We start from the raw sequence: 20,803 nt of genomic DNA, 5'->3' as shown, positions 1-20,803 counted from the left end.
TCTGAACCATACCACCCATTAAGACCTTCAAGATTCTCAAAAGCAAACATAACCCACATATTTTGAGGCTCCATTGAAGACAATGTTTTTTGCACCGGTTGAAGACGACTTAGGTGGTTGTAATGTTTCTCGACAATGATACGAGGATAAGAAGAAGAAAGACTCGATAATGGTAGGCGACAAGAAAGGTAGCTGATGCCGAATGAGAAGATGACGGTGTCAACTACTTTTTCTTCCCAAGCGGTACTGGTTGTATTTTATGACTAAGAAAAGTGACTATCACATCAATTTTTTTTCTTTCATTTTTATTCATCTTTTTCGACCCACAACACACGTAAACCCTATATTTTTCAACCCACTCAACCTATTCAATTAAAAAAATACAAAACAATCAAAGTAAAATCTTAATTAGCAACAAAGTACCGTCGGTACCACTCTCTTTTCAGCGGGTTGTTTAATTGGTTTCACTAACCCACTTCATCCTCTCTCTACTTTTTCTCTCTCATTTTCTCTTGTACCATGTGTTTTAAAACTTGTATTTTAGTTGTTTTGTATTTTTTTTAATTGAATGGGTTGAATGAATTGAGAAATATAAGATTTACGTGTTGTGGGTTGAGAAAGATGAAGAAAAAGGAAAAATAAAAATTGATGTGACAGTGGGTTCAGTGGGTTGGAAGAGAATGATTCCCTCATCCATAACTTAAAGACACAAAATAAGAAAAGAAAAAGGAACGATAAGGCTATGGGGAGTAGTCATACTCAACCCACTCAAAAAGTGATAACAACTCACCGTGATGTCAGCTCCATTATAAGGTCACTACTAAATCACTAGCCATTGGAAATGGTTACCACTCTATAATATTTATCTTTTTATTTTTGATTTTTTTGACATTAAATTAAATAAAAAACATAGTTTAAAACATAAATAAATATTTTACATTAATTAAAAAAACATATTAAAATCGTAAATTACTTAAAAAAACATAAAAAGTAAAACCTAAATTACTAAAAAAAACATAAAACATACCAAATAAAACATTACATTACTTAGAAAACATAAAAATTTAAAATCTAAAAAACATAGAAAACACAGAAAATACCACTCGTTTTCGTTGTCGTCCTCATCCTCATCATCGTCACTGCCTCACCGGCCGCGTTTTCGGCGTCACCGTCCTCATCCTCGTCGTCGTCATTGTCATTTTGCCTTTGAAATTGTCTTTCCAATATATGCTTGGTCAAATCGTGACGTAGATTGTGATGTGTTTCATGGTTTTGTATTTCCAAAACCCTAAAGTATACCGGGCTGCCAACTTGTATTACTATAGGTGGACTAAGTATGTCGTTCGTGGTATACGTACAAATAGCCGTACCCTCTTTTTCTATTATCATGTTATGTAAAATAACACAAGCAGTCAATACCATCATCAATTTTACCCTATCCCATGTCCGTAATCACATACCAAAAGTTCGTTTGCCGCGATACGATCCTGGTTGATCGACTTTCTATGCTTCTTCTCGACAGGGCTGACCTTAGTGTGTAACAAATTAAGCCCTTGCTTAGGGCCCTCACTTCTAAGGGGCCCCACTTAACCCAAACCTCAACTAGGGAATAATGAAATGTCGATTAGAATTCTCCAATTTCCATTCGCACACATCCGATCGGCAGAAAAAAAGAAACCGCTATCTATTGAATGCGACTCACAACTCATCGATTGTTCTTCAATTCTTCTTCTTTCTCCGTCGTTTGAATCAATTCTTCTTCTTTCTCCGTCGTCTGAATTTATGATTGATTCTATTTTCTGATTGTTCAGAAATCAGAAAAAGCGGTGATTCCATTGTTGATTCTTCTTTTTGAAAGGCTATCAAGTGTAAGACTCAAGAACTCAATTGATTTGGTGATTCCTGAATTTTGAAAAGTAAGTTCTTCTTCCATTCTTGTTATTATTCTCTGATTATCTATGATTGTGATTTGTGAATGTGTGAAAAGCTGAATCTATTATCTATGTTAAATTTTGTTATTTTGATGAAATTAACTTTGTTTGATAAGTCACTTGGACCAAGCAAATCACACCCCGAGAGCACATACTTCTAGAACTTCTTGGAAAAAATAAGCTTATTTTCATTTAAAATATGTGGCTAAAGCAAGTAAATATGAAAATTCCCTGATAAGTCACTTGGACCAAGCAAGCTCCAGGCCTGCTATCCATTCAGAGTGAAATCGTTTTTGGCATAACTTTTGCACACATTATCCAGTTCACTTGATTATTTTTGAGTTTGCTTCATTTTTAGTTTAGCTACATGATGAAATATATGTAAACCGAAACTTTACACCATATCATGGATTTTAAAATTCATTTCCAAAAAACTATAAACAAAAGTTTGTTCTCTATAGTGGGAGTTTTCCATTCAAAACTTATAAATTTACAATGAGAGCCTTTTCAATGATTATGGTGGTCTTATTAATATAAGCTCGTAGTTAATAGTATAATAAGTAGATCTCATAAATAAGCTATATGAAATGCAGTCATGTTGTGGATATATGTTAAGTTTTTTAATTAGGTTATTAACATGGTGACGACATGCACCAAAATGATATGCGAATTATGAAGTAATTTATTTTTTATTCTGTAGTAGTGCTAGAAATATTTTTTATTTTCTTCACAAAAGAAAGGAATAAATGTCAAAGGGCCCCGAATTTTTGGTTCACTTAGAGCCCCCAAACTAGTTGAGCCGACCTTGCTTCTCGACATTTGAAGTTTCGCCTCTATGACGTAACATGTCTTGTGCTGCGGACAACGTGTGCAAAATTAACCCGTCATCAGAATCATCATCATCGGATGAAGAAGTTAAACCTAAAAAGTTATCAATTTTATTGAAAGTATGTGTTTGTTAGATGTAAAAATATGTGTAAAGTGTATGCATGTATAGAAAGATTTTTTTTATTCATTGCAAACGGCTAGATTAACGGTCAAAAAATGAAACTCGATTGCCATTGGTTGTCTTGGCCTGTCTTCGCAACCCCATCACAACCAAGCCACCGGCCACCGGGACGGTGTTCTACACGTGACTTGAATGTCCACATAGACTCTCACGTGAGTTTGGTTCCCATAACCTAATGGTGGTGGAGTATCCCATTTTATTTGATCATACTATACCTTTTTGATTTAATGATTAAAAATGTAAAAAGGTAAAGGTAAAATAGTTTTTTTAATAGAGACCAAATTCATAATAAAGTATGCCAAAAGGACTGAATCAACTACTTTTTAACTTCGTTAGGACGTTAACTACATAAAATTAGAAACTAGGTGAACCATTTTTGCAAATTTGTAAAGTATTTAAAAAAACGAGAATAAGTGAATGTAGACGTTTGCTTTTGGAATTTAAAAAGATGCACCGTCATATATGAGAAGGACCCACGAAATCTAAAAAGATTAATTATACAAAGTTTCGCTTTGACTACATATAATAATATCTTTAAAATTTATTTTTAAATATCCCAACGCTTTGCAGGTAGGTATTAAGTATTAACAATCATTGGCATACCAATAACATACTTACCACGAATACATGTATATGCCCATCCATAATACCCCTAATAATTATTATAGTGATGTGTGCCACATCATGACTATACCCAACCATTAAAAATATGAGATACACTAAGAAATGAATTGCCACGGTGAATGGACGGAGGTACGCCGACGGAAGGGCAACGACAAAGTCAATCGGACTTTCCCTCTGTTGTTCTTGGACTCGACATCATTTTACGTTTCCAACCTCCAAAAGATGCTAGATGAAGAGAGTTGTGGAAAATATATGCCAAAGTTTGGCAATGTGTTTGATGTATACTTTGGTAGGAGAAAAGACGTTCAAGGGAACTTCTACGCTTTCATACGATTCAAAGGGGTTACTGACGCAATGGAACTCGAAATGGAACTTCAAGGGATCATGTGTATGAACTCCATCTTGTCGGTAAACATCTCCAAACATCCTAGGAAGCTTCCATCTACGCCGGGTCCAACAACAAATTCGTTTCAGTCCAAAGCTCCGACCTCGTTTCCCCCTCAACACAATGTAGGACTCTGAGATCCCAGATCATTCGCTGATGTCGTCAGGCCCATCATAGACCACTCATCTTCCACCCACATGCAACAACATACCATCCATCTCCGGCCTGCTCCTAGCATGGTGGGATGACGCACCAAATCTACTCTGGTGGGGGAAGCTCACAACTTGGATCATCTCAGACAACTCCCTGTTTCTCTACTAGGTGAAGATGATAACAGATATGGAGTCAAGTATATCGGTGGGTTAAAGATAGTCATTCAGTTCAAATATTTAGGTACTGATACTAAATTCTTAGATGACCCTAGTTAATGGACTGGGTGGTTTAAGTGGCTTAAGCGAGCTAACTTAACAAAAGTCGTGTTTGAACGTATCACCTGGATTAAAGTTATTGGACTGCCACGTGAATACTGGGATGAAGAAAGCTTCTCATTCGTTGCTAGCAGATTTAGGAAGGTAATTTCCTCGTTTGATGACATCCTTCACAGGTCCAACAACTTCGTCTCTAAAGTGGGCATTATCACTTCTTCTAGCTTATGGATTAATGGGGAGGTGTCGGTAGTTGATGGAGGAAGAACTTTTCAGGTTGGAGTAATGGAATATGCAGATGATTGGTCTCCGTTTTGTACTGGTGCTGTTAAATTCAGTGTGTGGGACTCAGTAAAAACCAAGAATGTGTCAAATAAACTTGATGGTGTTACTGATAATGATGATGTCATAACCAGTACAAGTTGTGGGGAAGACGACGATGAAAGTGAACCAGAGGACGAAGAATTTAGGCCGAATACAGATGTGTTAAACGTCGATGATGAACTTAACGACGATGATGAACCAAAAGATACGACGACATATCCCCGTGTAGTTTCCGTCGGCTCACCGGTTGTGGTGCCAGAATTGCATGCTGACGTGGAGGAAACTGAACTTGCAAACACAGATCTTCCAATGGGTGGTAAAGGAATCGAAAAGCCAATCATTGATTCCTTAATCTTGGGAACTCAAATCTTCGGATGAGAATTTGGGAATATTAATTGTACCACAAGCGGTCAGGAAACAAATAGCAGGCGCGTGAGCAGTGCTTCCCATGGTGGGTCATTCTCTTTCAAGGCTGGGCCCATCTCCACTTCCTTACTGGCCTCATGCTTTGGCCATCTCCCTTCAACTTTCATCCCACATCAAGTAAATTCCCATTTTAGCCCAAGTTATGAGTTTAACGTGATCAATGACGGTAGACTTAAAAGACACAAAACTAATGGCGAAGCTAACCCTTCTCCGATATCAACACAATTCCAAATCCCATTGCTTAGCGTGATCGAAGACTCCCACACTAACCTGAGCTCACCAAATCATATCTCATCTTTCCCTAATTACGCTCAAACCGAGGCCGTGTCTAGTGGCATCTGTATTGATGCATCTAATCTGGATACATCAGTTCCAAATCGTGAGGTTAATGCTACGATCGATTGAGGTTGGAAAGCAATTTGGGATCGAAATTGAAAGTGGAAACCCTATATTTTCAGAACTTATGGGAGATATCAGTGTATCAATTTGTTTTTAATAAATTGATTAAGTCTGGACATTAGGGGGATTGGTAAAGATGTCAAGGTAAGTTGGGCCAGAAGGTTAAAGGCTTTACTTAAATTTAGTTTCATTGGAATGCAGGAAACATCTTGGACGGTCCCCTCATCATCAATGAAGTTTGTTCATGGGTGAAGAAAACAAAAAAGGAACTACTATTGTTCAAGGTGGATTTCGACAAAGCATTCGACTCAGTTAATTGGGGGTACCTAGATTCTGTCCTCAAACAAATGGGTTTCAGGCATAAATGGAGAACTTGGATTAAGGGCTGTATTACTTCCTCTACGTCCTCGGTAATCATAAATGGCACTCTGACAGACAAGTTTGACACCAGTAGAGGGGTCCGACAGGGGGATCCTCTCTCTCCATTCTTATTTATTATTGCAATGGAAGGACTAAACATTCCGATGAAAACTGCATGTGACAAAGGCTTATTCCAAGGTATGAAGATCACAACTGATGGGCCTGTACTATCGCATTTGTTTTATGCTGACGATGCGATATTTGTGGGGGAATGGACTAGGCGATATCTCAAAAATCTCGCTAGGATCTTGAGGTGCTTTCACATTACTTCAGGACTGAAGGTTAATTTTCACAAATCCAAGGTTTTCAGAGTAAGGCTTCTCAAAGTGTCACGAATGAATGGGCTAATCTCTTGGGGTGCGAGGCTGGTACCCCTCCTTTCAACTATCTTGGGGTACCGGTCGGAGCTAATATGAATCATATTAAGGATTGGGATCCTATTCTGGCAAGGTTCAAATCTAAATTCTCAAGGTGGAAATCAAAGATATTGTCGTTTGGGGGGCGACTCACACTTATCCAATCGGTGTTGGGTAATGTACCTACATACTACATTTCTCTCTTTAAGGCTCCATGTGGGGTAATTAACAACCTTGAAAAGATCAGCAGGAAGTTTTTATGGGGGGGGGGGGAGGGGTAGCGCCGATAAGTCAAAAATCATTTGGGTCTCGTGGGACAAAGTTATAGCTCCTAAAAAGATAGGTGGACTTGGTGTGGGATCTCTACATTCACTGAATCTAGCGTTGATGGCTAAGTGGTGGTGGAGATACAAGTTGGATAATATGTCGTTATGGGCCCAAGTGATTACTGCCATCCACAATCTGAAGAACAAACCAGGTGATTATTTATCAAAGAAGACTATACCAAGGGTTTGGAATAATATAGCAGGGGCAAAACGGGATTTGGAGAACTGTGGCTTACATTTTAATGATATTATTCAGAAGAAAGTGAATTCAGGTACTAGTACACTATTTTGGTCGGACAACTGGATTAATGGAGGTAAGCTAAAGAAGAGATTCCCCGGTCTATACTCGATTGAGATGAAGAAAAAATACACGGTGACAGACATAATTAACGCACATGGATTCAACTGGGACTGGGCTTGTGATGGCCGGGCGGCGGGACTGTCACGTGAGCTTGCCTAAATGAATGCGGTTGTGGGTCTTTTCACACCTGGCGCTGCAAGTGATGGGTGGCGATGTGGTTTCGATTCCAACGGGGTCTTCTCTACTGATGTGGTCTCGATTCCAACGGGGTCTTATCCACAAGGGCACTTGGCTCTCCAGGGGTAAACTTCCTGGTGGTAACTTGTTTCCGAACAACTTGTTTGCCACCCTCCACACCGACGGCCATACACGCCACCTTCATCCATCTAACCCCAGTAAGAAGTCATCACTCCCAATCACTCGGTCCACCACACGGACAACACCCTTTTGGTGGAGTCAGGCCATATGTTCTTCCAAAACCTTCCTATTCGACCCCTCTACATCCAACTGATCATCCTACAGCTTCACTCTCCTCTCTAATGGCTCCTTCTCTGCCTCCAAGACCTCCACTTACTGTGAAAAATGCTCCACCTCCGCATATAAAATCACCACATGCTCCTCCACAGATGCCTTCTCCCTAGCCAGCAAGTCGTAGTGTCCCTCGAACTTACGCTTCTCAATATCAAGGCCCAACACCCTCCCCTTTATACCGCCACGCTTAGCATTGACGACAGTAAAGTCCACCAAATCCAAGCTAACGTGACGAAGGCGCCCAACTGCCGCCATCAAATAAGGGGCCACCTGAGCCGCTACATACTGCAATCTATTAGCCACGTGGGAGTTGGAGAGGAGATCCAATGCTTCTACGGTATCCGGAGGGAATGCGTGATGACTCTACTTCTACGTAACCAAATGTTGTGTAAGTAGAGACTCACGAGTGAGCGTCCACTCCGGGGGAAAGACACCAGGAGTAACTGAAGGAGAAATAGGAGCACTCGCATCAACATTGTCTCTCAATGGAGATGAAGTAAAGCCAAAGGAGGTTGGAACATTACCCTCTGAATCCTACCTAGAATCACCACCACCAAGGTCAAATCTGTCATTCGACTCTTCTTTTAGTTCATGAGGCGGTTCAGTTTCCTCAGTGCCCATCCTCTCCGACCGCACGAAAGGTCATCATCAAGGATGGTAATCAAAACATCGGACTCCCCCAACAAGAAGTCCATATTGTGTCTCTTTCGAAGATGTTTTCCAATGGTACTGGTACAATGTCTCCGAAAAGTGGGGAGTCCACCCAAGCTATCTGTCGTTGGTAGTTTCCCGGCCACCGCCAACCGCCACCTATTTCGCTGGTTCGTCTTCATAGTTTCGAGGCATAGAGTCATCGCGAGAAACACTCGCGACGACTGCATCCACCAAAGACGGATCAACTTGAGGACCAATCCCCTTATTCCCAGCAACAGGAGGTGCACCAAACTCCTGGGCTCGATCAGCACTAACGGGCGGAGGGAGGATCTCCACCAAAGGCACCTCACGGTACTGGAGATTCCCCATAAATTTTCCCTACATAATTGTTTCAAAGGGAAAGATCCTCTCATGCTTTGCAAAGACAAGAAGTAAGCGAAGTGAGTAAATCTCTTTCCCTACAAAATATATCTTTTTTTTAGTGGGGGTGGGGGGGGGGGGGGAGGGAGGAGAAGATACCTTACCGTTCTTTTCCACAAAGTACTAATGTATCATCCTTCGAGCTCTCCAGGTGGAAATCATCCCTACCGCGGCTAGGATATGATCCTCCCAGTCTTCCCTGGTAAAGTAGATTACCTTCAACGCATGCGCCACGGTTAGGCTAGCACCCCACAGTTGGGGTGACCGGTTAGAGTAAACAGTCACCCGAGGATGGCCTTAACTAACAAGCTTGCAATTAACCCAACACCACTTATCTTGCCAATTCTTCTTGGGTGCTTTTTGGTTAACGATAAACGCATGAATGCCTCTCCTTTGAGAAAAGGTATGGACGCCAGATTGGGTGGAAGATTTGAAATAGGCTTTGAACGCCCATAAATGAGGCAACACTCCAAGGGCTCGACAGGCCAGTTCAAAGTTCACGATTTTGTTGACAGCATTGGGAGTCAAATCATCCATCGAGAAGTTGTATTGACGCATGATCTCATCGAAAAATTCAGTTGTCGACAGCCTCAACCCTGCCTTAAAGATCCGAATGGGGACTCTGACCTTACCCTCCGGTGGACGAAAGATGATAGCCCCCCTTCCTGGGATACTTCACCCCATGTTCAGGAAAGAAGCCGAATCGGGCTTTCAAGTCCTAGAACTTGCTTGCAGTCAGCTCGATTCCAGTTAGTTGCATTGCTATTGTTCTTTGAGAGCAAGAGCAGAAAAGGAAGAGAGGGTAAATGAAGAAAAGATGGAAGAAATTAAAGAGTGGGAAGTGTAAAGAGTAAAACCGTCCTTGATAAGGGAAGTTTTAAATGAAAAGCTGGAGAATCGAACAGTTACCATGATGAAATCTTCTGTACAGACGACCTCATCACATCAACGGACGTCAAGGCCATCTTCGTCGCACACGTGTCTTGATCTAAGATAGAACATCTCAGCTACGCCAGGCCAACATTGACGTCTACTAGCCTAGGGGACTTGTTAACATATCCCAATAGGAATACATTAAAGACAACAAAACTGCTATCTTTAGGACGACCTAGTTAACGGTCGCGAATCCGCTCTAGCACCAGACCAGGGCCCTCGCCCTCGTGCTAAGACCCTCACACTTGGCGCTCATGCCCCCATGTCCAATTCCTGACGACCTAGTTAACCGGTATCTGTCATCGGTATCTTTCAACCGGTAACTGTCATCGGTATCTTTCAACCGGTATCTGTCATCGGTATCTTTCAACCGGTAACTGGGGAATATTTCACCCCTACCATTATCATACAATAACAAGGTATAATCATACAATCAGGCATAACTGGGTACTGACCAACCCCATTGATCCTAAAGACCGATGCCAGGGCAAAACTAATCCCTACCACTACCATTATCACACATAACATATCATACAGGCATATCCCATGACTAAAGCACATAACCATACCAAGATAATTATCACAAAGAAAATCATCTAACAACTACCCTTGTTGGTGGACCGGCATTGTGGCCTTAGACCCACCCCTACTGGAAGGTAACTCACCTCGAACGAGTAGCTGCTGATAATCTGCGCGGGAAATCTCTGTCTGCTGCTGCTCCGGAAGTCCTCCGGCTATAATCCCCACAAAACACTTAATCAGAGTCTGATATCTATTCCTAGGGTAAGATGACCATTTTACCCCTGACCAAGTCCAAGTCAAAGTCAAAGTCAACTTCCAGTTGACCTGACTCGCCGAGTTAGGCCGCCAACTCGTCGAGTCCCCATCTCTTCAACTGTCCTCATCCACGTCTCTACTCGTCGAGTTTAGCAACGACTCAACGAGTTCTCCTTCTAAAACCACCCCAGATGAACCTTCATCCGACTCACCGAGTTGTATGAACAACTCGTCGAGTTCATCTTCATCCTATGAACAAGTCCTGTCCTCGACTCGCCGAGTTGTATGAAAAACTCGTCGAGTTCATCTTCAAGAGTTGGGAGATTGCCTTGGACTCGCCGAGTCGGCTCATGAACTCGCCGAGTCCTATGAACTCTAGGACTATGGCTTATCCCAATACGTTTGGGTCACTCCCCTGGACCCTCTAAAACCTTTCTAACACTTGACTGGGTCTCTTGAGCCATAACAGAAAAGGGGAGTCTAACCTCGGACTCGCCGAGTCCCAAGAACGACTCGCCGAGTCGATGCAGTCCAAGTCTATTTCTTCGATTTCTGGTGTAGAACTCTTGTCCAAATGATAGATCTAGGTCCCTAAACTCGATCTAGCATGTAAAGTTACGAAATGTACGTGCATGCATGGGACTTTGAGCCAAAAAGGCTCTAAAAGAGGCTCTTAAGTTGCATGGAGGCTTCCATGGGTGCAAAAGCAGCCCCTTTCTGCCTTGTAATTCCTCCATGGACCTAGATCCGAAGCCTCAACCCCCAACCATGCTTGCAATCATGGTTGGTTACCAAGAATGGCTTATAAAAGCCCTAAATCTCCCCAAAAAGGGTTCTAGCAAAAGAACAAGCAAGGTATCGACTTTATACCTTCTGTGAACTGCAAATGGTGCACAAACTTGGACTCCCTTGGTCTCCTCTTGATTCCTCTAGGCTTTTCCTTCTCCTTTGAGTTCAAAATCACCAAAAAGCACCACAAATGCCTTAGCACTTTATACAAACGACTAGGGTTTGCTATGGGGGTTTTCTGGAAGCAATAGGGACGAAGGGTGGCTGAATGAGATGCTTAAATAGGGTGCAAACCCTTAGATTAGGGTTTTGTCCAGTTAGAGTCTACTCGTCGAGTCTGGAAGCCGACTCGACGAGTCCGTCATTTAAATCCCAGATCAAATCCGCTTCTACTCGACGAGTTGGGCCTTCAACTCGCCGAGTCCCAGGCCAAAAACGCAAAATACTTAAATAAAATACGTACCAGGAACCAGGTGCTACAAATCTCCCCCACTTATTTTAGACTTCGACCTCGAAATCTGCTGCTCGTTCCTGGAAAAGCTCTGGGTAATGCTCCATCATCTCATCCACCGGCTCCCAAGTCCATTCCGAGCCCTTCCGGTGCTGCCATTGCACCTTCACCAGCTCGACCCTCTTGTTCCTCAGATCCTTCGACTTCCGGTCGAGGATCGCTACAGACCGCTCGATGAAATTCAGGCTGTCATCGACCTGAATATCCTCTAAAGGTACCACTGCCAAATCGTCCACCAAACATTTCCGTAACTGGGAGATGTGAAAAGTGCTATCGGCTGGCAGGTCCAGCCTATACGCCACTTTGCCCACCCGGGCTATAACCCTGAAGGGTCCAATATTCCTGGGACCCAACTTGCCCCGCTTCCTGAATCGGATGACGCCCTTCCATGGCGACACCTTCAGGAGAACCATATCCCCGACCTGAAACTCCAGGTCTGATCGGCGCTTGTCGGCATAACTTTTCTGCCGACTCTGAGCAGTCTGAAGTCTGCTCCGAACCTGCTGAATCCTCTCTGTCGTCTTGAGCACCACTTCGGTGCTCCCCATTACCCTCTGGCCAACCTCACCCCAACATATCGGGGTCCTGCACTTCCTCCCATATAACATCTCGAAGGGAGGACGGTCGATACTCGCGTGGTAGCTGTTGTTGTACGAGAACTCAACCAATGGGAGGTAAGTATCCCAACTACCACCGAAATCTAACACACACGCCCGCAGCATATCCTCCAGAGTCTGGATGGTCCGCTCGCTCTAACCATCTGTCTGCGGGTGAAATGCAGTGCTAAAGTGCAGACGAGTACCCAGCTCATCATGAAACTTCTTCCAAAACCTGGAAGTGAACCGCACATCCCTGTCTGAAATCACCGAAACTGGCACCCCGTGCCTCGCCATCACCTCCCTGATGTAGATATCGGCCAACCTTTCTGCCGAAATACTCTCTTGAATCAGAATAAAATGGGCGCTCTTGGTCAATCGATCGACGATGACCCATATCGAATCTACGCCTCGCGCGGTCCTGGGAAGCTTCGTGATAAAATCCATCGTAATGTCTTCCCATTTCCACATGGGAATATCTAACGGCTGCATCAAGCCATGTGGTCTCTGATGCTCGGCCTTGACCTTCCTGCAGGTCAAGCACCGCTCCACGTACCATGCCACATCCCGTTTCATGCCGGGCCACCAATAGTCAAGACGAAGATCCCTATACATCTTCGTCGCCCCGGGATGGATAGAATACCTGGATTTGTGCGCCTCCTCCATCAATGTATGACGCGCACCTCCATGATGGGGGACCCACACCCTACGGTGGAGGGTCAACAGCCCTCAGCTATCATAGTCAAAGGAGGAAACCTGACCCACAATACGCTCGCTCTTCCGATGTTCCTCCTTCATAGCCTCCTACTGGGCCTCTCGGATCTGCTCCAGCAGCGGAGTCACCACGGTCATCCGCATACAGACATCCCTGATCGGCGCTGCCTTGCGGCTAAGTGCATCGGCCACCACATTGGCCTTCCCCGGGTGGTAAAGGATCTCGCAATCATAATCCTTCACCACATCCAACCACCGACGCTGCCTCATGTTCAGATTCGGCTGATCCATGAGGTACCTCAAACTCTTGTGGTCTGTGTAAATGGTACAACGGACCCCGTAGAGGTAATGACGCCAGATCTTGAGGGCAAAAACAACCGCCCCCAGCTCCAAATCATGCGTCGGATAATTCGCCTCGTGAGGCTTCAGCTGCCTCGAAGCGTAAGCGATAACATGTCTTCTCTACATCAAAACTGCGCCCAAACCCGAGATGGATGCATCGCAGTATACGACAAAATCCTCCATGCCCTCTGGCAGAGCTAAGATTGGCGCCTCGCACAATCTCTGTCTCAATGTCTCAAATGCAGCCTGCTGCTCAGGCCCCCAGCGAAAGACCACGACTTTCCTCGTCAACCGGGTCAGAGGCACGACTATCTTGGAGAAGTCCTGAATGAACCTCCGATACTAGCCTGCCAGTCCTAGGAAGCTCCGAATCTCGGATGGAGACCTCGGAACCTCCCACCTCATCACGACCTCCACCTTGGCCGAATCAACCGAAATCCCGTCCTGGTTGACAAGGTGCCCAAGAAACTGCACCTCGCGCAACCAGAACTCACACTTGGAGAACTTGGCATACAAGCTCTCCCTCCTCAAAGTATCCAACACATCTCGCAAGTGCTCCTCATGTTGCTCTCGTATCTTGGAATAAACCAAGATGTCATCGATGAAAACTATCACAGACCGATCCAACATCGGCCTGCACACGCGGTTCATGAGATCCATGAACGCGGCAGGAGCATTGGTGAGCCTGAAAGGCATCACCACGAACTCATAGTGGCCATAGCACGTCCAGAACGTAGTCTTCTGCACATCCTCCTCTCTGACCCTCATCTGATGATATCCTGAGCGCAAATCAATCTTGGAGAACCAAGATGCACCCTGTAGCTGGTCAAAGAGGTCATCAATCCTCGGAAGGGGGTAACGGTTCTTCACCGTTACCTTATTCAACTCCCGATAGTCTATACACATCCGATGCGACCCATCCTTCTTCTTCACAAACAGAATCGGGGCTCCCCAGGGTGAACTGCTCGCTCTAATGAACCCCTTGTCTAACAGCTCCTGCAGCTGCGTAGACAACTCCTGCATCTCAGGAGGAGCCAACCGATACGGTGCCTTGGCTGTCGGAGCCGCACCAGGGACTAGGTCGATCCTGAACTCTACCTGCCTCTCCGGAGGTATCCCTGGCAACTCTTCGGGGAATACGTCCGCAAACTCTCGCACCACTGGCACATCGCCCACCGTCGCCTTACCCGCCTCCCGGGTATCCGTAACATAGGCGACAAATCCTGCGCAACCCTGCTGGAGGTAGCGCCTAGCTCTAGCTGCCGAACATAAGGCTGGTCCTCGCTGTGGCCTCTCGCCCTGAACCACCAGCTCTCCCCCACTTGGGGTCCTGATCCTCACCAGCTGCTGCGCGCAGTCGATCACTGCCCCATTGGGGCTCAGCCAATCCATACCGATAATAACCTTGTTCCCCCGCAAGGGTAGAGGAACCAAGTCTACCAGGTAACGCTCCTCGAACAATCTCAAAACACAGTCCCTGAAGACCTCTGATGCTCGCTGACGTGCCTAGGGCAGCACGGCAGAAGCACGAGCCGGACACGCCAACCGGCCCCATCCCAGCAGGCTTAGCGTCCGCTGGCACCCCCGGGAGTGGAAGGCACAGGCGAAAGGGTCGCACACGCCAACCGGGCCCAACCCAGCAGGCTTAGCGTCCGCTGGCGCCCTCGGGAGCGGAACGCACAGGCGAAAGGCTCGCGCCCGCCTAGAGACGCTCCCAGCTCCAAGACAAAAGAAATGGTCAGGAGACAAGCAGGAGGATCAGACCATTACCGTTAGAGCCAATAAGAGCGCCCTAACGGTTAAAGGCGCATGACTCTCCAATCAGCGCCCCTGATCCTGTCTCCCCAAAAAGCGATCTTGTCTGGTACGGATCAGGCAAGGGAGCTAGGTATAAAAGGATACGCTCTCAGACCTACGAGGTAAGCTCTCTGGACTCTCTAAGAGCGCACACCCAAAGATCCCAAACACTCTCTAACTTGACCGTCAGAGCGTTCTTCCGGGAGCTCCTCCTGGAAAGCCGCTGACGACCTTCTTTCTTTGTGATCTTGCAGAGGCAATCGAGAATCCAAGTGAACAATACCGATCGAGCCAGACCAAGGTCGCATCATTTGGCGCCATCCGTTTGTGAGATCAAGAACACAAACTAAAAGCACGAAAGTGACAAGTGAATGGCGTCCAACGGCAGCGAGGGACAACAGGCAAGTCCCATACACCTCATGGCAGCGTTGGACGAAACACCGCCGCCTACAGCGGTCAGCAGGGTCGCTACAGGCGAAGGAAGCTCAACGGTAACCACTGAAGGTGCCCCACAACCGCCAGTTCACCAGCCAAGAACAACTCCAGTGGGGCCATTTCCAACAATGTCCTTTCAGATGCCACCATTCTTCGTGCCGCCATTGCAACAAACACAACCGGTTCACTCAACGATGATTCCACCAGGCCACATCTTCAACATCCCACCGTCGTTTACAGCGACGCCGCCGTACCAGGTGACAAGCGGGCAGAGTTCAATGCTTTCAGTACCACCGTTGGCACAAACCATGATAGCTCATCCGCCACCTGTCTATTCACTGGCCGACACATGGGCCGGACCAACCATCACCGCTAACAATAACTTACAGCAGACAACAACGGTTAGCCCTATGAACCCTATACACCCTTTCCCCTCCAGTTACCCCCTCCAACTACCATTCCAGCCGTATCCCTTTTACGGACCAAGACCTGGCTACCACATGCCGCCACCATATGGCTTAAATACACAATACCAACCGCCGGGAGCGTCCCCAACCCCAGCCCACGAATGCCTTTCCCGTAGTGTGACGTCTCCATTTGTCAAAGAGTTGTTGGACTACGAAATACCAAACACAGCCAAACTACCGACGCTCAAGACGTATAACGGCACCACTGACCCGGATAGCCACATCGACACATATGAATGGACCATGACGTCATTAAAGCTTGATGAAAGGTTTTGGTGCACGTATTTCCCAACTACACTCGACGGCAACGCCGACACGTGGTTCAAGACGCTCCAACCGGGCAACATTTCCAATTTTGCCCAGCTTAAGTATCTTTTTCTTACCAACTTTATGCAATTACGCAAGTACAAGGGAGACTCTCATTCAATCATAGGCTGTAAGCAAAAGGAGGGTGAAACTGTACGGGAATGCTTCACAAGGTTCATAAACGCCACGTTAGACGTACCGGGGCATGATGAGGGGCTCATAGCCGGTGCCTTAACGTGGGGACTTTTGCCAAGCCCTTTATCGCAAAAACTCATGGGAAAGAAGCCTCTAACACGGGCCGAATTGAAGGAAAGGGTGGAGCGATATTTGAGACAGGAGGATGGCGAAGCAGCAAAACAGGCCTACTTGAATGCAATGACTACCAGACACCACAACCCGGGTCACACAGATTTCCAAGGGGGAAGTAGGCACTACGGCCAAGCGAGGAGACCACAGGCTCGGTTCCGACCGTTTGCCAAGGATGACAGGCGTGGTCGTCGCCCGGAGGTGTACACGGTGTCGGAGAAGCAGCAGCCAGCCAAATCGCCAAAGAACCGCTACTGCGATTACCACAAAAGTAAGACGCATGACACAACTAACTGTTCGGTATTAAAAAAAGAAATGGAAGAGAAGCAGCTTCAAGGGGACCTGGTGGAAATAGCACGAAGCTTGTGTGCCAAGTTTGACGCTGAAAACGCTAAAAACATACCTCGCGAAGGAGTCCAGCCTAAGGAGATATTCATGATACGGAGTAAGAGAAGAAGGGGAGAGCAACAAACGGAACAAGGGACCACCAGAACTCCGATGCGCACACTCACATTCTCTGTTCAAGACCCTCGCCCAGAGGGATGGAGGGGCGACGACCCACTGGTAATCCAAGCCTCCATCAGGGATGTAATCATACACAGGGTCTACGTTGACACAGGAAGTTCGGCGGACATCATTTATGAGTACTGTTTCCGGCTTCTCCCAGATCGCTGGAAAGACAACCTACGGCCCACGATGGGGAGGCTGGTCGGGTTCACCGGCCATAGCCTATGGCCGCTAGGCACAATTCACCTTCCCTTGACCATAACCAGCCACGATAAGCAGCAAAAGAAAACCGCCTTGATTGACTTTGTGGTCATCCGACATGCGGCGGAACACAATATTATTCTGGGGAGAACAGCTCTCTTAAAGCTAGGAGCAGTTCCATCAACCATGCATGGAGTTATGAAGTTCGACACTCCAACGGGCGCAGCCACGGTACTGGCCACTCCACCGAAAGAATTGCAATGCTTTACAATTATGAAACCAACAGAGATAACTAAAGAGGCCAAGAAGCTGAGACGTGACCCCGCAAAAGGAAAGGAGGTGATCAACGCGGAACACCCTGACCAGCCGGTCAGTATTGGATGTGATCTCCCGAGTCGCGTAAGAGGAGCGTTGGTCGACTTGCTCAAGCGGTATAAACATGTGTTTGCATGGACCCCCACGGACATGGTGGGGGTACAAAGGAAAGTCATTGAGCCCAAACTTGTAATTAAACCAGGAGCAAAGGAGATTAAGCAAAAGAAGAGAGTCCAGGGTGGGGACCGTAATAGGGCAATCAACGCCGAAGTGGCCAAACTAGCAGAAGCTGGAATAGTAAGGGAAGCAATATTCCCGACATGGATCGCCAACCCAGTCGTGGTCCGTAAGCAAGATGGGTCATGGCGAATGTGCATAGACTTTTCCGACTTAAACAAAGCATGCCCTAAAGACTGCTAGCTCCTCCCAGAAATTGACCAGAAGGTAGAGTCATTGCAAGGATTCAAGCTGAAGTGCCTTTTAGATGCATATAAAGGGTATCACCAGATCTTGATGAGCAAAGAGGACGAGGAAAAAACGGCTTTTTACACGGACCATGGCACCTTCTGTTACACTAAGATGCCTTTCGGTCTAAAGAATGTCGGGGCTACATACCAACGCCTAGTTGACTCAATCTTTGCCAAACAAATTGGGAGAAACATTGAAGTATATGTGGACGATATGGTGATCAAGAGCCCGCACGAAGACAAGATGTTGCAAGACATCGAGGAGACTTTCCAAACCCTAGAGAAGGTAAAAATGAAGCTAAACCCGACTAAGTGCACGTTTGGGGTGGAAGAGGGGCAGTTCTTAGGGTACTATGTCACCAGGCAGGGCATCCAGCCCAACCCGACCAAGGTGGACGAGCTCATTGAAACGCCAACCCCAGGCACCCTCAGGGATGCGCAGGGCCTGAACGGGAAGCTTACAGCTCTGAGCAGGTTCATCTCAAAATACGTTGACAAGGCCATGCCGTTGTTCCACACGTTAAAAGGCTGCATCGAGAAGAGCAACTTCCAGTGGACGAACGAGGCAGAAGTAGCGCTCCAAAAAATCAAGGAGGCATTACACAAGTTACCCACGCTGGCCAGTCCCGTCCCGGGGGAGACGTTGCAAATGTATCTTTCGACCTCAAACGAAGCAATATCCTCAGTATTAACTGTAGAAAGGGAAGGAGAACAGAGGCCGGTGTATTTTTTAAGCAGGGCACTACAAGGGCCAGAACTCAACTACCCCACCCTGGAAAAGTTAGTCCTGGCACTCATCTACGCGGCACGACGACTAAGGCGGTATTTTCAAGCACATCAGATCGAAATGCTAACAAACTGCCCCATCAAACAAATACTGCTTAAACCAGAGACGTCGGGCCGACAAGCGAAATGAGCAATCGAATTAGGGGAACATGACATAAGTTACCACCCGAGAATAAGTATTAAGGGACAAGCGTTGGCTGACTTCCTGCTAGAAATCCCAGACGAGGGGGGCCCTGCCAAGGAGAAAGTGTGGGCAGTTGAAGAAGCTCCGCTCGACAACAGTTTGTGGACATTATATACGGACGGAGCATCCAGCAGGGAAGGCTCGGGGGCGGGGCTAATCCTGACTAGCCCAGAGGGGGAAGAAGTGACCTACGCCCTCCGTTTTGATTTTCGCACATCAAACAATGAAGCGGAGTACGAGGCTCTGCTCGCAGGATTGCGACTAGCCAAGCAAATGGGGGCAAAGGCTATAACAGCCCTGACGGACTCAAGGCTAGCAGCGAACCAGGTCAATGGAAGTTTCGAGGTGAGAGATCAGAGAATGGGAAGGTACGTGAAGACGGTGAAACAACTAATCGAGTCGTTTAAGCAGTTCACAATAAGGCAGATACCTAGAAGCGAGAACAAGAAGGCGGATGCCTTAAGCAAATTGGCATCCACGTGCTTCAATCACCTATCGAAGAAAGTCTTGGTAGAGGTGCTCCGAGAAAGAAGTATAGACGAACGGCAGGTGAATACCCTAACGACCACTGGACCAACGTGGATGACACCATTCAGGGAATACCTGCAAAGAGGGGTGCTCCCGGACGATCACGGCGAGGCCAGGAAGATACGTATAAAAGCGCCCTCATATGCATTAATAAATGGAGAGCTATACAGGAAAGGGTTCACAGCGCCATGGCTGAAGTGTATAGACCAAGCCAAAGGGAGAGAGATGCTATAGGAAGCACACGCAGGCCAGGTGGGTGCACACGAGGGGGCACGGGCCCTAACAGGCAAAGTACTACGAATGGGTGTATACTGGCCCACAATACAACAAGATGCGCTAGAAATAGCCAGGAGATGCAGGGAATCCCAGTCGTACGCCCCAGTCCAAACAAACCCCCCAGCACCACTGCATAACATATCTAGCCCGTGGCCGTTCTATCAATGGGGTATAGATATAGTGGGCCCATTCCCGGAAGCACCAGGGAAGCAGAAATACATGGTGGTGGCAGTGGATTACTTCACAAAATGGATTGAAGCGGAGCCGTTAGCGTGCATCTCAGGGAGACACATGATAAAGTTTGTATGGAAGAATATTATAACAAGGTTCGGGACGCCTAAAGTACTCATCAGTGACAACGACCTGCAGTTTGCCGAGAACCCATTCAAGGAGTGGTGCGCCACTAAAGGGATAAAGCAACGGTTCACGTCAGTAGCGTACCCACAAGCGAACGGGCAGACGGAGGTGTCCAATCGGACTATTGTGAATAGGATTAAGAAAAGGCTGGGCAGAGCAAAAGGGAACTGGCCGGAGGAAATACCAATAGTGCTATGGTCATACAGGACCACACCACGAACAAGCACGCAAGAAACCCCGTTCAGCTTGACATACGGGACAGAAGCCATGCTCCCCATGGAATTAACAGTGAGTACGCTAAGAGTGGCCATCACAGATGAAGAAAGCAATGCACAGGACCTGAGGATAAACCTAGATATCCTAGAAGAAAAACGCGAAAAATCAGAGATGCGCCAGGCTGCATACAAGCATGCAACAGAAAGGTATTACAACCAAAGGGTAAAGGAGAAAGTGTTTAAAGTGGGCGAGTATGTTCTAAGGAAAAACGAAGCAAGTCGAGCCCAACCCCAAGGCAAACTAGGCCCAGCGTGGGAAGGCCCTTACAAAGTCACGGAAACAAAATGGAATGACGCGTATGCCTTAGAAACGATGGAAGGAAAGCAGATTCCAAGAACGTGGAACACCAGGAACTTGAAAAAGTTTTTCTTTTGAAAAGAGAAAAGTATAATCCCAGTCGAT

At 46.4% G+C, this 20,803-nt stretch overlaps 1 protein-coding gene across 1 annotated transcript; it reads left to right on the top strand.

The window, feature by feature from the left end:
* The first annotated feature begins 19,237 nt into the window (after positions 1 to 19,237).
* Positions 19,238 to 19,726, top strand: LOC145121392 (uncharacterized). The gene has a single exon (XM_079057143.1). It carries the CDS (start codon positions 19,238 to 19,240, stop codon positions 19,724 to 19,726), a length of 489 nt encoding a protein of 162 aa, XP_078913269.1.
* Positions 19,727 to 20,803: the final 1,077 nt, after the last annotated feature.

The sequence above is a fragment of the Lactuca virosa genome, chromosome 6 (genome assembly GCF_052849685.1).
Source record: "Lactuca virosa cultivar CGN04683 chromosome 6, Lactuca_virosa_CGN04683_v6, whole genome shotgun sequence".
Lineage (NCBI taxonomy): Eukaryota > Viridiplantae > Streptophyta > Magnoliopsida > Asterales > Asteraceae > Lactuca > Lactuca virosa.
The sequence above is the reverse complement of the archived record's forward strand: the minus strand, read 5'-3'. Positions and strand labels throughout refer to the sequence as shown.

Coding starts and splice junctions, on each gene's coding strand:
- LOC145121392 (XM_079057143.1), top strand. CDS start 19,238: ATGGGGGCAAAGGCTATAACAGCCCTGACGGACTCAAGGCTAGCAGCG.